General features: G+C 35.1%; 1 protein-coding gene across 2 annotated transcripts in view; it reads left to right on the top strand.

Moving 5' to 3' along the window:
• Nucleotides 1–23,436, top strand: part of ATP13A4 (ATPase 13A4) — a 159,523-nt gene that overhangs the window by 60,579 nt on the left and 75,508 nt on the right. For both annotated transcript variants that reach the window (XM_015132515.3, XM_077991164.1), the window contains 5 exons: nucleotides 2,769–2,839; nucleotides 2,932–3,012; nucleotides 4,536–4,605; nucleotides 6,059–6,193; nucleotides 12,063–12,132. In XM_015132515.3, coding sequence (XP_014988001.3) covers nucleotides 2,769–2,839; nucleotides 2,932–3,012; nucleotides 4,536–4,605; nucleotides 6,059–6,193; nucleotides 12,063–12,132 — 427 coding nt within the window. The remainder of the gene's footprint in view (nucleotides 1–2,768; nucleotides 2,840–2,931; nucleotides 3,013–4,535; nucleotides 4,606–6,058; nucleotides 6,194–12,062; nucleotides 12,133–23,436) is intronic.

Here is a 23,436-nt window from a genome sequence, read left to right on the forward strand (position 1 = left end):
CAGATAGTTTGCTATTAGTTATAGAAATGCTGCTGATTTTTATACATTGATTTTGTATTCTGTAACTCTACTGAATTTGTTTATTAGTTTTTTTGTGTGTGTGGAGGCTTTAGGATGTTCTATATATGATATCATGTCATCTGCCAAAAGGGGCAACTTAAGTTCTTTTCCAATTTTGATGTCTTTTACTTCTTTCTCTTGCCTAATTGCTCTGGCTAGGACTTCCTGTAATATGTTGAATAAAAGTGATGAAAACAAGCATTCTTGTCTTGTTCTAGATCTTACAGGAAAAACTTACAATATTTTCTAGTTTTGTATAATATTAGCTGTTGATTTGCATGGCTTTTCTTGTGTTAAGATGCATTCCTTCTATATCTGTTTTGTTGAGTTTTTATCATGATGTTGAATTTTGTCAGATGCTTTTCTGTATTTGTTCAAATGATCATATGGTGTTTGTGTTTCATTCTGTTAATGTGATATTTTATGTTTATTCATTTGTATATGTTGAATCATCCTTGTATCCCGGGATGAATTCCACATGATCATGGTAAATGATCTTTTAAATATGCTGTTAACTTTAATTTTGTTGACAACTTTTGCTTCTAGGTTTGTCAGGAATATTGACATATGGTTTTCTTTTTTGTTTTGCTCTTCTCTAGTTTTGTTATCAGGGTGAAGCATAGATGAATTTGGAAATATTTTCCCCTCTTCAATTTTTTGCAATAGTTTGAGTAGAATTGGTGTTCTTTAAATGTTTAGTAGAATTCAGCAGTGAAGCCATCAGGTACTGAGCTTTTCTTTGATGCAAGACTTTTATCACTGATTCAATCTCTGCTAATTCATCTGTTCACATTTTCTATTTTTTCATGATTCAATCTTGATAGCTTACATGTGTCCAGGAATTTTTCCATTTCTTCTAGATTTATCAAACTTGTTGGTATATAATTGTTTATAATAATCTCCTGGGTTTTTTGTATTCCTTTGTTATCATTTGTAATGTCTCTTTTTTCATTTCTGATTTTATTTGAGTCTTCCCTTTTTTTCTTTAGTCTGACTAGACGTTTGTTAATTTTGTTTATCTTTTAAAAAATCCAGCTCTTTGGGTTTTTTGACCTTTTGTTTTCTTGTTTTATTTACCTCTGTTCTGATCTTTATTATTTCCTTCTTTCTATTAATTTTGGATTTAGTTTGTTCTCATTTTTCCCTGAGGTGCAATGTTAGATTGTCTATTTGAGATCATTCTTTTTTGTATAGAGGTATTTATTGCTATATGCGTTCTTCTTAGAACAGCTTTTTCTGTATCCCATAGGTTTTTGATAAGCTGTGTTTTCATTTTCATTTGTCTCAAGAAATTTTGAAATTTCTCTTTTAATTTCTTTGTTGACCAAAGGTTGTTCAAGAGCATGTTGTTTAATTTGTATGTATTTGCAAAGTTTCTGAAGTTTTTCTTGCTTTTATTGATTTCTACTTTTATACTATTGTAGTCAGAAAAAAATACTTGATATGATTTCAGTTTTTAAAATTTGTTAAGACTTGTTTGTGACCTAATGTATAATCTATTCTGGATACTGTTCCATGAGCAGTTGAGAAGAATGTATATTCTGCAACTGTTGAATGGAATGTTCTGTAAGTGTCTGTTAGGTCCATTTGGTCTACATTGTAGTTTAGATTTGATATTTCTTTGTTAATTTTCTGTCTGGATGATCTGTTCTTTGCTGTGAGTGAGGTGTTGAAATTCTCTACTATCATTGTGTTGCAGTCAATTTCTCCCTTTGGTTTTATTAATATTTGCTTTACATATTTAGGTGCTCCCATGTTGGGTGCATACATATGAGCGTTAATCCCTTACTGAATTGACTCCTTTGTCATTATGCAATGATCTTCTTTGTCTCTTTTTATAGTTTTAATTTAAAGTGTATCTTATCTGACATAAGTATAACTATTTCTAATCTCTTCTGGTTTCCATTTTCATGGAATGTCTTCTTCCATTCTTTCATTTTCATCCTATGTATGTTATTACTAGTTAAATGATTCTTCATAGGTTGCATATAGTTGGGTCTTTTTATGTTAGAAAGAAAAATGACTGGGCACTGCTTTTCATTAAAAAGAAAACTTTACTGAGGACTTCTGTAACCTCATTATCTGTCTAAGTAATTTCTTCTCAACTCTGGTATCAATACTTCGGTTTCAGTTTGTCTTTCTAGCTTCGTTCTTCATTCTACAAATAGGCATGCTCACTGGCCTTCTTCCCCCAAACTAACTTGTGAGCAATCTCTTTAAAATACTTTCTATTTTCTCATCTGAGTAAAAGTCTTCTAATCCTTCAACACTGTAACTCATACATCATCTCCATCATATTGCCTTCCATCATCTTCTCTCTGTTTATGTCTATAGCATTTCAAAAACGTATTTTTTATTTTATTATGTTTTAATTTTTTTGACATACATATTGGACTCTATGTCTTTTTTTTTTTTTGGAAATTTTTCCTTCTTAGTTTATAAAGTAGTAGAATGCAGAGACTAAGTTTTATTCATATATATTTTTCTATATAGTAGGTCCGTGATACATGTTGATTAAATGATGACTTCTAATAAAGAGTACCATTTGTATATAGAAAAGCAAAGGATAAGTTAGAAAAGGATAAAATCTTAAATAAGTATGTTAAAGTTTTATCTTTGCTTTTTAAACAAATGCTTCTTTAGCCACTGGTTGCTGTTTATTCTCTGATCCTCAAACTAGAGGTTTTCTTAGTACTTTTCTTTTGCAGGTGAGATGCATAAAAGTGCAGAAAATAAGATATGTTTGGAACTACTTAGAAGGACAGTTCCAGAAAATTGGGTAAGTTGTTTTAGCGAGTACAGCCAAAGAAGAAAAATGTTATCTCAAAAATATTATTGCTAAATATGTTCTTTTCATTATTATTATTTTAGCTCTTTGGAAGACTGGCTCAGTTCTGCCAAGATACATCAAAAATTTGGATCAGGCTTGACAAGAGAAGAACAAGAGATTAGGTACCATGCATGTTATTGCCTATACTAGCTCAAAAGGATTATTATCAGTTAGCCAAATAGACAGCTCAGTAAATAGTTATCTTAATGGATTAATATCAGAAAATATTGTACAGCTCTATTTAGTAATTGTTAAATTAAATCTTTCACATACATTATATTACGTCATCTTCAGAGCAACCTTATGGGGCAGGTAGAACAGACATTATCACCATTTCCATACAACAAACGAGAAATCTGAGACTCAGAAAGATTTCATGGCTGGAACAAGGTCACACAGATGGGAATTAGTAGCGGAAGAACTAATTCGAGGCCCACACTCCTGGCTGCAGATGTAGTGCTCTTTCTACTCCATACAATGTTTCTCAAGGTTATTATAATATAAAGTTGAGCCAGTTTAGGTTATAATCAAGAAATACATCTTAGATCATGATAATGCAGTTAAATAATAACCATGGAGCAGCAGTAGAACACCATGCAAGATGTGTAGCTCCACAATTCCAAATGAATTATTAGGCAGAGAAGAGAGATTTAGGGAGGGCACTGGTATGTCAAGAGTCTGTGGGCTTTGAACAAATATCTTTTCCTCCCTGGACCTTTGTTTCCCAATCATAGACAGGGGGAGAAGGACTCTTTAAAGGCCTTGCTGTTCTAAGTTTCTATGATTCACATGCTTCGCCCTTCCCCATTTCTAGTACTTTGAAGAGATGTAGAGCCTAGCAGAATCTGCATCAGCTGGGAGCTTGTTAGAAATGCATGATCTCAGACCACTTTTCATCCCGTTGAATCAGAATCTTCATTTTAACAATATTACCAAGTGAGCTATATAAATGTTAAAGTTTGAGAAGCACTGCTCTCATACATTTGACCAAGCTATTTAATCTGAGCATCGAGGTGGAAGACACAGAGAAAGCGGTTAGTGTTTTCAACAGTAATGTAACTCGTAAATGTCTTTCCTCTGCATAATCAAAGAAACACATCTCTGAGTTTTAGAGACACTGAATCAAAAAGCCGAATAGTTATGCGTGTAGAGTTATTTTTGAAATCACAGAACTTTCCACCTACATCAAAATACGTTCTGAAGTTTTCCAGAACTACTAAATAGGGGTAGGAAAGTAGAAACAGCATTTCCTTATCAATAAAGGTATTTTCTCTTAACTGTCTCATGGTCTTATAGTAATAAAACTGGAATTGAGGAGAGACAGAGTTGGGAACATGCCAATCCTGAAACTACTTGAATGAGACAATATTTAATATTAAATACCCAAAATACCATTTAGAAAAATATTTAGACCTTGGGAAGAATATAGTTCTAGAAGCAATATGGTCATATTTATCGTTTTTGCAACTGGGAACCCTCACCTCCCATTATTTTGAGAAGGATGGGAATGGTATATAACAAGGGAGGCTTATGTTGGTCCCACGAGTGAGAAATTGAACATGGAATAGACTTTTTTCTGAATAGGTGAGGAGTGAGTTTTAATTGTATTATTTGTGATGGAGTGATATGTGATTTCTTTCTATAGGAGGTTAATATGTGGGCCTAATACTATCGATGTTGAAGTTACACCAATTTGGAAACTGCTCATCAAGGAGGTAATTTCTCCAGCATTTTCTCTTGGTGTTGGATAGAAAATAAAGAAGTTTGACTCCATTGAAATAATCAGGAGTGCTACTTGTTAATAAGTAACTATAATATAGAATATATTTTGGAAGTATGCCAAGCATATTATCCTCATATCTCTTGGTTACTCTTTTTCTTCAAGTGGTTCTTTTGCAGATTGCTATATGCAAGACAGGGTGTGAAACTCATTGTACTTACTTAACATTTAGTGGTTGGATGAATGTAATGTTTCTTTTCTTTTTTAATACTGTGCTGCTTAACTTGTTTCAACTTCGTGAAACTCAATTTTTTTAAGCTAATCCTTTTGTTAGGTAACAGATACAAGTTCCTTGGTGCCTAAAAATGTAGGAAGAAAAAACCCCATTTATTCAGCCTTATTAGTACTGGAGATCTCAAGGTATAAGATGAAATTTCCCTTTTGGACCCTATCACTGGGATCCTCATTTTTTCACCTTACAATGATTATTGTCAAACCATAGCCCTCTAGCTGTACTCTGGCTTCCCTGTGCTCCCTCTCCACTCCTCCTTGCCTTAGAAAAGCTTACTAAACTTAAGGTGCTTTTAAAGTATTTCCAGCAAGCTGTCAGGCATGAAAGAAAGTAAAACAAACCAATGGGGAATGTTTCTGTGTGCTGCCTCTCTAACCAGAAGAAAGGATTGCCATTTCTGTTTTAGACAGAAGGAAACCAACTAGGGGGAATTTCAGTGAAGGCACAACATGTTTTTTGACCAAAGCTGAATTCCAGCTGTTGAAGTTAACAGCTACTCTCTCGCACAGTGTTCTAGATGCTCTTTTGCAGCTTACTGCTTTCTACTTAACAAGAACATGCAGTCTTCAACTCACCCATTAATCAAGTTCCTTAACGACTTCAAATATGGCAGGTGTTATGTCATAGAGAAGAAGAGACTAGAAAGTATTTTAACTTTGTAAACCTGAACTAATACTTCACCTTTCTGAAGGCCAGTAAATGTAAACAGGAGATGACAACATCTACTCCTTAAATAACTATTGTAATGGTCAACATGTCAATACATGAGACACTACTTTGTAAATTGTAAAGTGCGGCAGTGATTAAAAGTAAGTGCTCTGGGGTCAGATTGCCTGGGTTTAAGTCTTGGGTCTGTGGCAATCATGGTCGCATGACTTTGGACGTATTTCTCAAGATCTAAGGTTCAGTTTCTTTATCATTACAATGGAGATAAGTAACTTCTGGTTAATAAGGTAATTGTGGGAATTCAATGAGAAAATTCAAGTAAAGTTGCTTAGAGCAGTGTCTGGCACTTGTCAGTTGCTGAATAAATATAATAAGACTATTGTGTGGGATGATGTATGTCATGAAGATGAGTATGAAAACAAGTAAATAAAGAGCTAAGTGTGAAGCCTAAAAATCTCGCTTGCTTTCCTGTTTTTATGTCTGCCAACAGGTTCTAAATCCATTTTATATATTTCAACTCTTCAGTGTCTGTTTGTGGTTTAGTGAAGACTATAAGGAATATGCTTTTGCCATCATAATCATGTCCATAATTTCCATATCTTTGACAGTATATGATCTCAGAGAGGTGAGTTTCTCTATTAGTTCTATGGTTTCAGAAAGAGAAGAATAGTGACTTTATTAAAAATTTGTTAGAAAGGAGTATCAGGAAATAGTCACTTCCCACTCCATAGTAAATGAGACCAAGTTTATAAATATGTAGCACAGTAAGCAGTGTTCAACAATTTAGTTCTTTCCCTTTCCTCCCATTCCAATCTCTGACATTTGAAGTTATTTTTCCTCTCTCTTTAATTTACTTAAGACTAATTAGCCAGAACAACATGCAAAGGTTTATGAATTGTGAATATGTGAAAAAATGCACGTAGAGAATACTGATGGGATTTGAAGATGTGGAAGAGAGATGGAAGGTGGAGGAGTCTATTTAATATGAACTCCTTTGCCATTTATGTTTGGCTGGTACTCATTTGTCAAGGCCGCAGTCCAGCTCCTGGCTTTCTTTATGCCTACACCAGGTTTCTAGATACTGTTGGAAAAAAAAATTACATAGAACAGATTGGTTGGTTGCACTATAAATCTGCGAATTCCAACCTCATCTGGGCAAGCCTTCTGTTCATCTCTAATGGAGGTGCCCTCCCGTCCTCTGAAATGAGGGTTTCAAACCATCTCTGTCTTCTGGTGTCTGCGACGCCCGTCTTCTCATATTCCACTCTTTCGTTAATTCAGCAGATATCACTTATTTCACAAAAAAGACGGAAGCCGTAAGACAGAAAATTGCCCAACTCCTCACTTTCCGAGTGCCAAATGACTCATCTCTGCAGCCCCCTCCTGCCCTGACCTCTCATTTTAGTGGAGGAAGTGCCCTCAGCCGTGCCTGCGAGACCATCCTCTTCCACCTTCTTGGGGTGCTTATGCAGTCCACGAGTGACTCCTCTCTTCTCCTCAAGAGCCTTCCCATCAACATTTAACATTCTCAAATTCTCCTAACTTGAAAACAAAACTCAAACAAAACAGTTTCTTCTCTTGACCATGCTTCTGCCTTCAGCTACTACTATATCACTCTTTTTCCATTCACAGTAAAACTTCTAGAGTCTTTGTCTCTGTTATCATTAGTTACTCATCTTCCTCTTACTTTTCAGTCATGCCGACATGCCTTCCTCCCTCATGACTCCATTTAAACAAATCTTGTTAAGGTCGCCACTGTGATCCCAAAGCCCATAGATCATTTTAAAATTTAAAAAGTTCTTTTAAAATTAGCTTTTTTTTTTCCTTAATAGAAAGGGCAATATGTGGCTATGATAAAAATAAAATTCAAACAGAACAAAAGAGTGTGAATAAAAATTAAGGCTTCCTCCCGTTGGGAAAACTTCCGAGTGTTCAGGTCCTCTTTCAAGATACATCCACTAGGACCCTATTTTCTGTATACTTTCAGCAATATTAAATGCATATGCATTAATTTGTTTAACAGAATGAATATATTCTATGTACACTGTTCTGCACTTGAATTTTACTTACTTATTTATTTATTTTTGAGACGGAGTTTTGCTTTCATCGCCCAGGCTGGAGTGCAATGGGGCGATCTCGGCTCACTGCAAACTCTGCCTCCTAGGTTCAAGCAATTCTCCTGCCTCAGCCTCCCAAGTAGCTGGGATTATAGCCGTGTGCCACCACGCCCAGCTAATTTTTGTATTTTTAGTAGAGACGGGGTTTCACCATGATGATCTGAATGGTGTCGATCTCCTGACCTCCAGTGATCCACCCGCCTCGGCCTCCCAAAGTGCTGGGATTACAGGCATAAGCCACCGTGCCCAGCCTCCACTTGAATTTCTTACCTATTATATCCTATATAAATATCTTTCTGCATCTGCACAAATACATTTTCTCTAGATGTATCATAATTTTTAACAGTCCAATATTGATATGCATTTGGTTGTTTCTAGTCTTTTGCTACTAAGACAATGCTGCAAAAGCATCCTTGCACATATATCTTTTCATACATCTATATATATGTATGCATATGACACATATTACATATGTATACATATGTATATAACAAGTATATATGCTTATAAATATCTGTATTGATATATAGAAAATTTCTGCAATTGAAATTACTTAGTCATAAGCTAGGTACACTATTTTAATGCATGTTGTCAAAATGCCTCTTAAAAAAAGTAATACTGGCCAGGTATGGAGGCTCACACCTGTAATCCCAGAATTTTGGGAGGCTGAAGTGGCAGGATAGCTTAGACCCAGGAGTTCAAGACCAGCCTGAGCAACATAGTGAGACCTCATCTCTCTGTATATAAAAAAGTAATACCAATTTACATTCCTTACAACAGTAGATAAGTTTTTCTTATCTTTACCAATATAAGTGAAAACAGAATTCAGTAACTCCAATCATGTTTTCTATTATGAGTTGAGCATTTCTTCACACTTTAGGCCATTTGTATTTCTTTTACTGTGAACTCTTTGTGTCCTTTATCAATTTTTATTGGGTTCTTGGTGTTTTGCTTGCTAATGTTATGGTCCCCCTGCAGTGGATTTTTTTTTTTCCGCAGTACAGATTTCGCTAAACCTCTCAGTTGGATTTGACACAGTTAACTGCTCTGTTCTTTCTGACGCACTCTTTTCCTTGGCTTCAGTGACAGCACACTCTGCATCCTCTCCAGCTGCTCTTTTCCCTTCTCTTTTGATAGCTCGTTCTTCTCTATCTGACTTTTAAAAAATGAGTGTTCCAAAGTCAAAACAACAGGAAAATGCATATAATGTAAAGGCTCCATTTGTCTCTCCTACTCCACTTGGCCAACTGCTTACATTAGTTTCTTGTGTAATCTTCCAAAAAAGTTTTTAGGCAAACGCAGCAAATACAAGTATATGTATTTTCTTTTTTTCTTATCTAAGTGGTAGCATAATTACATTATTTTCTAACTTGCTATTTAAAAAATTACTATTAATATATCTTGAGGATCTTTTCATGCAAGTACATAAAAGATTCTTCATTATTTTTATAGCCGTACATGCCAATGACTTCAAAGGCATATGCTAATGACTTTCAAATTTGTATGTATAGCTCAAATCCAGATATCTCTTTTCAGTTCCAGACTCATAGCTTCAACTACCTATTTGATATCCCCACCTTAATATCAAAAAATTACCTTAAATTCAACATTCTCAACATAAAACTCAAGGATTCTTCTCCTCAAATCTGCACTTAGGTTTTTCTGATTTGATAGCAGATACTACTGACCATTCCATTGCACAAGCCAGAAATCTGGTTGCCAACCTTGAAACTTTCTTCTTCCCCTTCAATTACACAGGAAGTCCTTTGATTTTTCCTTCCTAAATATCTCTTGGCATCATTCACTTTTTTCCACCCTAGCACTATTAAGGTTCGAGTTAGTATCGTTTTCTACCTTGCAATCACCTCCCATCTGGCCTCCATACATCATTCTTGCAGAACACGATTATTTACAAGCTTTTATCACTAAAATGCTTCAAAATATTCCCATTGCTCTTACAATAAACTTCTTTTTTTTTTTTTTTTTTTTTTTTTTTGAGACGGAGTCTCGCTCTGTCGCCCAGGCTGGAGTGCAGTGGCCGGATCTCAGCTCACTGCAAGCTCCGCCTCCCGGGTTTATGCCATTCTCCTGCCTCAGCCTCCCGAGTAGCTGGGATTACAGGCGCCCGCCACCTCGCCCGGCTAGTTTTTTGTATTTTTTAGTAGAGACGGGGTTTCACCATGTTAGCCAGGATGGTCTTGATCTCCTGACCTCGTGATCCACCCGTCTCGGCCTCCCAAAGTGCTGGGATTACAGGCTTGAGCCACCGCGCCCGGCCACAATAAACTTCTAAATCTCATCGCAGACTTTAAAGCTTTACCTCGAGACTCACAAACTTTTTAGTTTCTAGAGCTCTTTAAACTCTTAAAAATCACTGAGGATCTCTAAGAGTTTTAAATCTTGTAGGTTATATCTATTGGTATTTACCAAATTAAGAATTAAAACTCAGAATCATAAAATATTTATTATTTTAAAATAATAACAACATATTTGTATATAAATATATATTTAAAGACAACTGTATTTTCCAAAATAAAAATAATTTAGTGAGGAGAACGGCATTATTTTACATTTTTGCAAATCTCTTTTATGTTTGGTTTAATAGACGACAATTGGATTTTCTTTTTTTTTGGCTTCTAAGCAACAGAATTTATTTCTTTAGTTACGGAGGCTGGAAAGTTCAAGATCAAGACGCCAGCAGATTCAGTGTCTGGTGAGGTCTCTCGTCTTGGTTCAGAGATGGCACCTTCTTACTGCATCCTCACATGGTGAAAGAGACATGGCATCTCTCCTGGGCCTCTTTTATAAGGGCACTAAAATTATTCATGACCTAATCACCTTTCAAAGGCCCCTCCTCCTAATATCATCATCTCGGGGGTTAGGATTTCAATACATGAATTTTGGGTCACATTCAGACCGTGGCAGTCTTTTAAAAAATTTCTATATCAGTTGATTTAAATACTTTAATAATTGTACTTCTTTTTTTTAATTTCTGACAATTGGATTTTTGTAACTGCTTCTGCATTTAGTCTATTGTGATATGAAACACCACTCAGCCTCTGGACATCTCCACTGTACACTTGTGCGAGAATAAGATTCTAAAAGGCAATTAACGTCTTAGTGCTATTATGAAAACAGTATACCTGCTCAGCCCCTGTGGGACATTCCTCGGGCCCTCTCTACGAACTGCTGCTGCACGTGTACGTGTAACTGCTGCTTTGACTTCTTTCTCCTGCCTTGATTCACCCAGCATCTCCCTTGCTTTCTGCCCTCCAGATGCACTAGATCTTTTTGTTTCCTGACACATACTCTTTTTTTCTAACCTCAGAACAGTTTGATATGCCACCTGGAATTGTCCAATTTTTTTTCATCTTCATGATTTGCCCTTACCCCTTGACTAAATAACTCCTACTCAGATCTTAGGTTCAATGTCACTTCTTGAGGGGAGATTTCTCCTGATTAATAACCTTTGCTATATAAGATCCAAAAGTACTTTATTTTTTCTTCTTATTCCTGATTGTCATTATACATTTATATATGTAGTTACTTGATTAAAACCTACTTTTCTCAGTAGATTGTAAATTTCTTGGTGTTAAGAGCCATATCTCTTTTGTTCATTCTATTCCTGAAATATTAAAGGTTGCTCAATAAATGTTTGTTGATTAATGCACAAATGAGTAAAAGAATGAGTTACTCAAAAGCCAAACACCTGTCTTTTTGACAATGGCTTATTCTGTTAATCATTTTTAGAACACATTTATCAGATTTGCAAATAATTTGAAGCTAGGGAATTTAGGAAGTATCTTAAATGACAAAATCAGGATGACAAAATGAACACATTAAATGATTGGGACTTTTAACCCCCAGAATCAAGCAGGAGGTCTTTTACACAATAGTTTCCCAGTAATGTGGAATCTCATATAATTGTGTTTTTTATTTCTCTTACTGATTCACTCTCATCCCATATATTTCATTTATTACAACAACAAATATTATGAGGAAGTAGCAGGAACCATCAAACTCCTTATTCATTTATTGATTTTTATATTTATTTATTTATATATTTTTTGAGATGGAGTCTTGCTGTGTTGCCCAGGCTGGAGTTCAGTGTCAAAAACTCTTCTGAGTGGAAAGAGCATGCTGGAAATTCCTTTCTGCTGAAGAAAACATACTTCCTGCTGGGTGAAAATCACTAGGAATTGGATGCTTTTTCAATTAAATAATGAGCTACGTAGTCCTTTGTTTGTAGGCAGTACATTCCATTCAATTGGCAATAAGACAGTGTTCCATCTTTAAAGAAGCCTAGCACCTTACTTAATAATACCTAGAAACTGTGCTCAAATAGATAACACTCTTCCATTTTCCCTTCTTTTTCAGCAATCTGTAAAACTCCACCATCTAGTCGAGTCACATAATAGCATTACAGTCTCTGTGTGTGGGAGAAAAGGTAAGTTCCATTATTTTAGATCTATGTGCTATTCACATGGAATCAGAAAATAATTTAAATTTGTGTTTCTGATTGCTCCTGGTATTCTCATCTTCATATTCATTTTTCCTTAGGCATTTGTTCAAAGGGATGAGGAACTTAAGATTTTTTTTTTTTTTTTTTTTTTTTTTTTTTTTTTACCTTAAGAACTACTATTGGGGTAGAATTGACATTGGTAAACTTAACATATTTATAGTGTAGTATTTGATATGTTTGGCATGTGTATATTCCCATGAAGCTATCATAATCCTCAAGATAATGACGGTTCATCACTCCCAAAAGTTACCCTGTTCCTGCTTCTAGTTGTTTTCTCTCCCGCTTCCTCCCACCTCCCCCATCCCTCAGGCAATCATTTATCAGCTTTCTGTCACGGTAGATTCATTTCCAGGCTCAATATTAATACATAAATGTCATTTTACAGTATGTATTCTTTGGGGTCTTTTATAATACATTTTTGGTTAATTTAGGGGGAGATCAAAGTTCATAGTTATTTTGGGATTTATCCATTTTATTAAGTGCATCAATCATTCATTCCTTTTATTTCTGAGGCTATCTCATTGTGCAGATACACTAGTTCGTTCATCCACTCACCTGTCAATGCATATTTGGGTTCCAGTCTTTGGCGATTCCCAGTAATGGTGTTATGATCATTTAGGTACAAGCCATGTATAGACATGCTCTTTCATTTCTTATGAGAAAATACCTAGCTATGGAACAGCTGGGTCATGTACTAGATAGATATTTAACATTTTAAGAAACTGCCAATATTGTGTCCAAAGTGGTGGCACCGTTTTACACCAGCAGCGTGAGAGTTCTAAGTGCTCCACATTCTTGACAGCATTTGGTATGGCCAGTCGTTTTAATTTTGGCCACTTTAGTGTGTGGTAGTATTTCATCCTTGTTTTAATTTGCATTTCCCTAATGACTAATGGCATTGAATATCTTTTCAAATTCTTATTTGCTGATCATATATCTTTTTTGGTGAAGTATTTGTTCAAGTTTGTTGCTTATTAGATTATTTTTATTATTAAAATTGAGTTTATTCCACATTACGGATATAAGTCCTTTATCAGATAAATGATTTGCAAATATTTTCTCTCAGTCTATGACTTACCTTCCCATTCTCTTTACAGTGTTTTTCCAAGAGCAGACATTTTTATTTTTGTTAAAGTCTAGTTTATCAATGTTTTCTTCTGTGGATCATGCTTTTGATGTAATTTTTAAGATATTTTGTCAAAGTCACCATGATTTTCTGTATTGTCTTTCAGAGTTTTAGGTTTTACATGTAGTTCTATATTACATTTTGATTTTGGCTTTTGTTTTTTTTGGATTGAGGGTCATTTTTTGCAAACAGATATCCAAATGTTCTAATACCATTTGTTGAAAAGATTATCTTTTCTCCACTGAATTGACTTTTCACATTTTGTCAAAAATCAATTGTTCACATGTGGGTGGATGTGTTTCTGGATTTCCTACCCAATTTTATTTTTTTGCTTTTTTTGTATTTGCGTTTTTATATCAATACCATACAATGTTGCTTTAATAGGTCTTAATAAGTTAATAAGTCTTGAAATAGGGTAATGTTAGTCCTACAGCCTTGCTCTTCTTTTTTAGAGTTATTTTGACACTATTGAGCCCTTCGGGTTTCCATATGACTTTTGAACTCAACCTGTCAATTTCTTTAAAAAATGCTGGGATTTCTTTAGAATTACAATAATTTATAGAAATACAGACTTCAGTTTGTAAATCTTTAGAAGCTCATTTAAAAATCTGTTAGAATTCCTATTAAGTACTAATATGAAATGTACAATAACATAAACAATTGTCACAAATAAAATTCAAAGATGTCAATGTTTGATGAGATATTTTCCATAACCTAGGGTTGCTTCCTTAGAGTATTCCTAGGATGTCTACTGATCTGTCTATTAAAGTCATGCAGTGGGAACAAATGTTGATTTTCTTTGCCAAGAAAATACCATAGATGAATATTAAAAACAGTTCTGTAAGCCAAAATTCACATCTGCACACACTTAAAATGTAGCTCTTTTTTTAAAAAAATAATAATTTGTAATACATTCTGAAAAACACAAAAATGCTGTGTATCTGGCTGGGTTACCAGTGTTCAGCCTTAAGTGCAGTGATACAGGTTATGCAATTACTGAAACTGGTAAGTATATTCTAAATTGTGGAAATATGTATGTATTTTTGTGTTAGTAACTCTTTTTGGTATCTAGTTCAGGCTTGTTTATAGTATATACATATGTAGAATATAAAGTTCAAAATATACTCTAGTGATGTAACCAACCAATTAAAGGAAATAAAATATTTTTAAGGGGAGTATAATGTTTTCCTGGTTAAAATTTATTTATTTATTTATTTTTATTTATTTTGGTATATGAATAAGTTCTTTAGTGGTGATTTCTGAAATTATGGTGCACCCATCACCTAAGCAGTGTACACTGTACCCAGTGTGTACTCTTATCCTTCATTCCCCTCCCACTCTTTGCCCTGAACCCCCAAAGTGCATTGTGTCATTCTTATGCCTTTGCATCCTCATAGCTTAGCTCCCACTTATGCGTGAGAACATATGATGTTTAGTTTTCAATTTCTGAGTTACCTCACTTAGAATAACAGTCTCCAATTTCATTCAGGTTGCTGCAAATGCCATTATTTCATTTTTTATGTCTGTATGCTATTCCATGTTATATACATGCCACATTTTCTTTATCCACTCATAGATTGATGGCCATTTGGGCTTGTTCCATATTTTTGCAGTTACAAATTGTGCTGCTTTAGACATGCACATGCAAGTATCTTTTTTCATATAATGACTTCTTTTCCTCTGGGTAGATACTCAGGAGTGGAATTGCTGGATCAAAGGGTAGATCTACTTTTAGTTCTTGAAGGAATCTCCGTACTGTTTTCCATAGTGGTTTTACCAGTTTACATTGCCACCAGCAGTGTAAGAGTGTTCCCTTTTCACCACATCCTTGTGAACATCTGTTAATTTTTGATTTTTTGATTATGGCCATTCTTGCAGGAGTAAGGTGATATCGCATTGTGGTTTTGATTTGCATTTCCCTGATCATTACTGATGTTGAGCACTTTTTCATATGTTTCTTGGTCATCTTTATATCTTCTTTCAAGAATTGTCTATTCATGTTCTTAGCCCAATTTTTGATGGCATTGTTTGTTTTTTTCTTGCTGATTTGAGTTCCTTGTAGATTCTGGGTATTAGTCCTTCAACAGAAGTATAGATTGCAAAGATTTTCTCCCACTATGTGGATGTTCTGTTTATTCTGCTGGTTATTTCTTTTGCTGTGCAGAAGCTTTTCAGTTTAATTAAGTAATTAAGTACCATGTATTTATCTTTTTGTGTGTGTGTGTGTGTTTGCTTTTGGGTTCTTGTTATGAAGCCTTTGGCTAAGCCAATGTCTAGAAGAGTTTTTCCAATGTTATCTTCTAGGATTTTTATGGTTTCAAGTCTTAGATTTAAGCCTTTGATCCGTCTTGAGTTGGTTTTTGTATAAGGTGAGAGAAGAGGATTCAGTTTCATTCTCTACATGTGGCTTGCCAATTATCCCAGCACCATTTGTTGACTAGGGTGACCTTTTCCCACTTGTTGTTTTTGTTCTCTTTGTCAAAGATCAGTTGGCTGTAAGTATTTGGCTTTATTTCTAAGTTCTCTATTGTGTTTCATTGGTCTATATCCCTATTTTTATACTAGTACCATGCTGTTTTGGTGACTGTGGCCTTACACTATCATTTGAAGTTGGGTAGTGTGATGCCTCCAGGTTTGTTCTTTTTGTTTCATCTTGCTTTGGCTATGCAGATTCTTTTTTGGTTCCATATGAATTTTAGGATTATTTTTTCTAATTCTGTGAAGAATGATAGTGGTATTTTCATGGAAATTGCATTGAATTTGTAGATTGATTTTAGCAGTATGGTCATTTTTACAATATTGATTCTACCCATCCATGAGCATGGGACATATTTCCATTTGTTTGTATCATTTATAATTTCTTTCAGCAGAGTTTTGTAGTTTTCCTTACAGAGATCTTTCACCTCTTTGTTTAGGCATATTTCTAAGTATTTTATCGTATTTTGCAGCTATTATAAAAGGAGTTACATTCTTGACTTGATTCTTAGCTTGGTCACTGTTGATGTATAGCAGAACTACCGATTTGTATACATTAATTTTGTTTCCTGAAACTTTGCTGAATTCATTAACCAGTTCTAGGAGCTTTTTGGATGAGCCTTTAGAGTTTTCTTGGTATACTATCATATCATCGGTGAACAGTGACTGGTTGACTTCCTCTTTACTGATTTGGATGCCCTTTATTTCCTTCTCTTGTCTGATTTTTCTGGCTAGAACTTCCAATATTATGTTGGATAGAAGTGGTGAATGTGGGCATCCTTGTCTTGTTCCAGTTCTCAGGGGAAATGCTTTCAACTTTTCCCCATTCAGTATAATGTTAGCTGTGGATTTGTCATAGATGGCTTTTATTACCTTAAGGCATGTCCCTTCTATGCCAATTTTGCTGTGGGTTTTAATAATAAAGGGATGCTGGATTTTGTTAAATGCTTTTTCTGCGGCTGTTGAGATGATCATGTGATTTTGTTTTAAATTTTCTTTATGTGGTGCATCACATTCATTGACTTGTGGATGTTAAATCATCCCTGCATTCTTGGTATGAAACCCACTTGATCATGGTGGATTATCTTTTTGATATGCTGCTGGATTCAGTTAGTTAGTATTTTCTTGAGCAGTTTTGCATCTATGTTCATCAGGGACATTGGTCTGTAGTTTTCTTTTTTCGTTATGTTCTTCCCTGGTTTTGGTATTAGGGTGATACTGGCTTCAAAAAATGATTTAGGGAGGATTTCCTCTTTCTCTCTCCTGTGGAATAGTGTCAACAAGTTTGATACCAATTTTTCTTTGACTGTCTGATAGAATTCACCTGTGAATCTGTCTGGTCCTGGACTTTTTTTTTCTTGGTAACTTTTTAATTACCACTTTAATCTTGCTGCTTGTTATAGGTCTGTTCACAGTTTATATTTTTTCCTGGTTTAACCTAGGAGGGTTGTATAATTACAGGAATTTATCCATCTCCTCTAGATTTTCTAGTTTATTCGCATAAAGGTGCTCATAGCATCCTTGAATGATCTTTTGTGTTTCTGTGGTATCAGCTGTAATATCTCCCATTTTGTTTCTTATTGAGCTTATTTGGATCTTCTCTCTTCTTTTCTTGGTTAATCTCACTAATGGTCCATCAATTTTATTTATCTTTTCAAAGAACCAGCTTTTTGTTTTATTTATCTTTTGTGGGCTTTTTTTGTTTTGTTTTGTTTCAGTTTCATTCAGTTCTGCTCTGATCTTGGTTATTTATTTTCTTCTGCTGGGTTTGGGTTTGGTTTATTCTTGTTTCTCTAGTTCCTTGAGGTGTGACCTTAGATTGTCTATTTGTGCTCTATCAGACTTTTTGATGTAGGCATAAAAAATGCTGGGATTTTTATTGGGATTGTGCTGAACCTATAGATACATTTATGGAAAATTGACATAGTAACATGTTTCAATCTTTTGCTCTATGAATATAACACTGCTTCCTTTGTTTAGGTCTTTGATTTCTTTGGCAGTGTTTTGCAGTTTTCAGTGTATGGGTCTTACACACTTTTTCTCAGATTTATTTTTAAGTAATTCATATTTTTGATGCTATTGTAAATGATATTTTAAAATGTAAATGTTCAGTTGTTCATTTGCTAGTAGTTCCATCATGTAAATGTGCTGATCAGTAGTTTGCTTCACATTAAGGAGAGACCCTCTGCAGATCTTTTTGGCTCTCCCCTGAACAGTTACCTCCCCAGCTATGAACTCAAGCTGCCAAGATCTCTATTGATGCTCATCTTTGTGTTCTGAACTCAGTAGTCATCTGGACTTGGTCTGGTTTTCCTTCTCTGCCTAGTGGCTTGGAAACTCTTTAAAGACAGTAAGCGTGGCAAATGTAGAACACCTTTATTTGTTTCCCATCTCTTTCATTGTTTGATGTTCAGTGTCTAAAACCCATTTTTTCATATCTTTTATACAGTTGTTTCCAGTGGGAAGATAATTCTTGTCCTTTTTATTCTCTTTTGGCTGGAAGTGAATTTTTACCTTTTAAAAATATAATTGGTCATTTTTTTGTCCATACTTTTTATGATAAAACACTTTGAACATATATAACAGTAGAGAGAATACTATAATAAAACCTCATGTACCTGTCACACAGATTAAATAATTATCAACCTATTGAATCTCTTTTTCATCTGTTCTATTAACTCTCCACCCTACATTATTTTGGAACTATCCCAGATACTATATTTTATTTGAAAATATTTCAGCATATAGCTCTAAAATATAAAGAGTCTTTTTAATTCCTTTATCACATCTTTTAAAACCTCATAATTTGAAAATAGTTAGACAGGCAATGTTCAGATTTCCTCAATAGAGTCAAGTACGTGTGTAGATATACTTATGATACATATACAAGCACTTTTGTTTTATTGCCCCTTGCTTGATTGTGCTTCAAAGATACTGCATTTTTTGTTTCCAGCTGAAGATTTCTGACAATCCTGCATTGAGCAAGTCTATCCGTGCCGTTTTTCTAAAAGCATGTGCTGTCTTCGTATCTCTGTGTCATGTGTTGGTAACTCTGGAAATGCTTCAGACTTTTTCGTTGTGATTATATCTGTTATGGCAGTCTGTGGTCAGTGATATTTGATATTACTATGCTAAGTGCTTTGGGGCACTATGAACCATGCTCATGTAAGATAGCAAACTTAATCAGTGTTAGATGTTCCCCAACTGGCCATTCCCATCTCTCTCTCTCTTTCCTCGGGCGTCCCTGCTCCCCGAGACCCAACAGTATTAAAATTAGATCGATAAATAACCCTACGCTGGTTTCTAAAAAGTGTTCTAGCTAAAGGAAGAGTTACGTGTTTCTGATTTTCAAATAAAGTTAGAAATGATTAAGCTTTGTGCGGAAGACATGTTGAAAGCCGAGATGCACTGAAAGCTGCGACTCTTGCACCAGTTTCCTTTGTGAATGCAAAGGAAGAGTTGTTGAAGGAGATGAGAAGCACTCCTCCAAAAGTGAACACACAAATGATCAAAAGCGAAGCAGCCTTACTGCTGATGTGGAGGAAGTTGTAGTGGTCTGAGCAGAAGCTCAAACCAGTCACACTTCTGTAAGACAAAGCCTAATCCAGAGTCAGGCCTTAACTCTTTAATTCTATGAAGGCTGAGAGAGGTAAGAAAACTACAGAAGAAAAGTCTGAAGCTAGCAGAGTTCGGCTTATGAGGTTTAAAGAAAGAAGCCATCTCCATACGTAAAAATGGACAGTGAAGTAGCAGTACCAGATATGGTACTATAAGCCTCAATGAGAATGTTACAAGTACTCATTTTAATGGCGTTAGTCATTGTTTCTAGGTCTTTTTAGAAAACATACTTAGGAAATAGTTTTTTAAGATAAAATGCATTATGAGGTCATACTGACCTCATAACTTCCAATTCAAGTTTAGAATTCATAGTCATACTGACCTTATAATTTCCAATTCAAGTTTAGAATTCATAGTCATACTGACCTTATAATTTCCAATTCAAGTTTAGAACTATGGGCTTTTTACTTTACTTTATTCATTGTACTTGTGTTTCTCTTATCTCTATGCCCAAAGTTCTGATTCTCAAAAACAGGAAGAGATTACTCTTTTGCTTTATCCCATTGTATATAATAACCTTAGAGTGACAAACCAATGCACTCAGCATTGATATAATTCCTAAAAACAGTTTAAGATGTTTTTAGAATTTTTGTTTTCCCATTTGTGACATCTTGTTAGAAATGTACAGCCACATTATACATTGTTCATTAAAGTCACTCAAAATAGTTTTCTGTTGGTTATGCCAGCAACTTGATAGGTTTATTTCGCTCTTTTTGCTTTAGATTTTAGTGTTAGCTTTTCATATTTTTATTTGTATTATTTTGTATAGATATAGAAAATATCTACATGGTTTGAGAGTCAAATCCATAGGACAGAAGATATTCCAGGGAATCTGGTTCCTATCCCTCTCCTTTCTGACTTATGTCTTCATTCTCTCTAGAATCATCATTTTGGTTTTTATTTATTCTTACATTTAAAAATATAAACAGATTATATATAATATTCATAGTTTTGTATTACATATACAAAACAGGTTATATATTTATACTGCTGTCTTCTAGATGAATAGAGATATATCAAACATATTTAACTGTATTTCCTACTGTGTATATTTTACCTACGTAACTATGTTTCTCAGGGACCATTTAGTATATATAGATATTCTTCATTCATTATTTCAGCTGCATGGTACTCTCTTGTGTGGAGGAACCATTGTTTATTCAGTCAATCCTCTATTGAAAAAAATTTTCTCAGTTTTTTACTACTACAAATAGTGCTGTAATAAAAAGCTTTGTACATATGTCTTTTCATATTTTCGCCAGTATATCTTCGGCACGGATTCTGAGAAGTAAAATTGCTAGGTTAGGAAATAAGTGCATATGTACTTTTGCTAGAAAAATGTTGCCAAAGTTTCTCTCCGTAGAGATTGTGCCAGTTTGCATTTGCACCAGAAATGTGTCAGTGACTGATTCCTACCAGCCTTGCCAATAGAATGTGCTGGAAATTTTGCACATTTTTCTAATCATAAGGTGAGCAATGTTATCTCATATATATGTCTCACTCTCTTTTTTAGAAAGTAATTTAAAACTTACAAAAAAGTTGTAGAATAGTTTAAATAACTTCTTTTCTAGAACTATTTGAGAATAAGTTGCCGACATGTAGCTCCGTGGTCATCACCTGCACATCCTTTTGTGTGTGTTCCTTTTCTCTCTCTCTTTTTTTCTTTCTTTATTTTATTTTATTTATTCATTTTTTTTTTTTGAGGCAGGACTTGCTCTGTTGCCCAGCTTGAGTACAATGGTGCAATCATAGCTCATTACAGCCTCGATCTCCTGGGCTCAAGTAATCCTCCCGCCTCAGCTTCCAGTGTGCGCCACCATGCCTGGCTATTTTTTTTTGGATAGATGGGGTCTACTGTGCATTTCTTAAAGACGAAGACATTTTCCTACATGAAGGACAGTGCAACCAGGAAATTAATATTGACACATTTCTCCCAACTAATGGTCAGACCTTGTTCATGTTTTGCCAATCGTCTCAATAATGTTCTAATAGAAAAGAGATACAGGATTACACAATGCTGTTGTTTGCTATGTCTCTTTAATCTTCAATTTTTAGTTGAATTCTGTGACTTTGACTCTTCTGACTCTGGTTATTTTATAGAATGTCCTTCAGTTTGCATTTGCTGATGTTTCCTCATAGTTAAATTCAGGGTATGCATTTTTGGCTGGAATATCACAGACATGATGCTGTGTTTTCACTGCTTCCTCTCAGATGGTGCATAATTTCAATTTGTCCTATTACTGGTGATGCTAACTTATATTACTTAATTAAATGGTGTCTGCCAGGTTTCTCCATTGCATATTTATTCTTTTCCTTTTTGTAATTAATGGTTATTTTGTTGAGAGATACTTTGAGATGATATAAATAAACCATCTTCATCAATTTTTCACCCTCTAGTTTTAGTATACATTGGTGTTTCTTGGCCAAATTAATTATTACCTTGATAGTTGCCAAATGATGATTTTTCTAATGTTATCTCTCCTTCTACATTAATTAATTGCCATTTTGCTGCAAGGAAAATCTGTCTCTTCTCCTTATTTATTTATTCATTTACTTAAGTCATTATGAACTCATAAATCCCTATTTTATTTGATGGTTATGGTTCTTTCTTATCGTTATTTACTTTGATGTTCAAATTGTTACAGATTTAGGCAGTGAGACCCCTTTAAAGTTGGCTTTGATAGTTTTGTGATATGTCCCCATCATTCTTTGAGCATTTCTTTACTTAATGGCACAACAAGATGTTCTAGCTTACATTATACTTTTCTTGGCCCAGCCTGTACTCAGTCGTTTCTCTAAGGAAGCCTTTTTATTGTGAGAAAGGGAATTTAGAAGCCAAAATCTGGGCACTGGGTGTGCTCATTACTGTTGGTGTATAAACAAAAAGACTAGCAAACATATTTATATATTCTTATAATCACATATATTTACATCTATATTATTTCTGTCTATCTAGTATATTGATATTTTTCATTGGATTCTACTACCACAGGGTCTATTGTAGTTGTATCTCTTTCTCTATTTGTAACTTCCTTTCTTCAGTGAGAAACCTGGCTAGTTAACCTCATTATATCTACAGGAGTCCCCTCTTATCTGCAGGGGATACATTCCACGACCCTAGGTGGATGCCTGAAACCATGGGTAGTACTGAGTCTGATCACTGTCATTTGGAACACATTTCTGTTCATGTCTTCCACCCACACATTTAATGCCTTTACCATTTTATCTAAGCACTTCACACTGTGGTTGTAATGTTTGCAGTTTGAGGTGCGATGCACAACTAGCACAAATTTCTTTTTCCTTCTTCACAACTTCACAGATAGTTGATTCATTCTTACTGTAGATCTTAGCAACCTCAGCATACAGTTTTGTTTTCTTTAAGTTAAGAACGTTCACCTTTTCACTTAAAGAAAGCACTTTACTGCTTCTCTTTGGCATAACTGAATTGAGAGCATTACTACTCTTGTGCTTTGGGGCACAAGTAGTAAAATAAGGGTAACCTGAAATGAGCACAGGGATACTGCAACAGGCAATGTAATAGTCAGGTGACTGACAAGCAGGGAGTGTATATAGCATGGATTCTGTTCCGGGTGGGATGGAGCGCATAGCACTAGATTTAATTACTCTACTCAGAATGGTGCACAGTTGGAAAACTTATACATTGTTTATTTCTGGGATTGTCCACTTAATATTTTCTGACTGCAGTTGACTGTAGGTAACTGAAACCATGGAAAGTGCAACTGGAGATCAAGGGAGACTACTGTACTTATTGTACCATTTCTGCCTGGATGCAACCAATCTTTCATCACCACTGATGCTCCCACTGCCCCTCATCCCACTCCTATGTAGACGCCCTTTTCACCTTGCTTGGGTCCCAACATCCCACAGCAGGCCACTGCCACCATGGGGGCCCTTCTGTCCCTGCTCAAGCTCTGACACCCTGTACCAGGTCATGGAAACACCCTTCCGTCCTGCTTAGGCTCCAATACCCCAGAGCAGGCTGCCAGCCC

This window comes from Macaca mulatta, chromosome 2 (genome assembly GCF_049350105.2).
Source record: "Macaca mulatta isolate MMU2019108-1 chromosome 2, T2T-MMU8v2.0, whole genome shotgun sequence".
NCBI lineage: Eukaryota > Metazoa > Chordata > Mammalia > Primates > Cercopithecidae > Macaca > Macaca mulatta.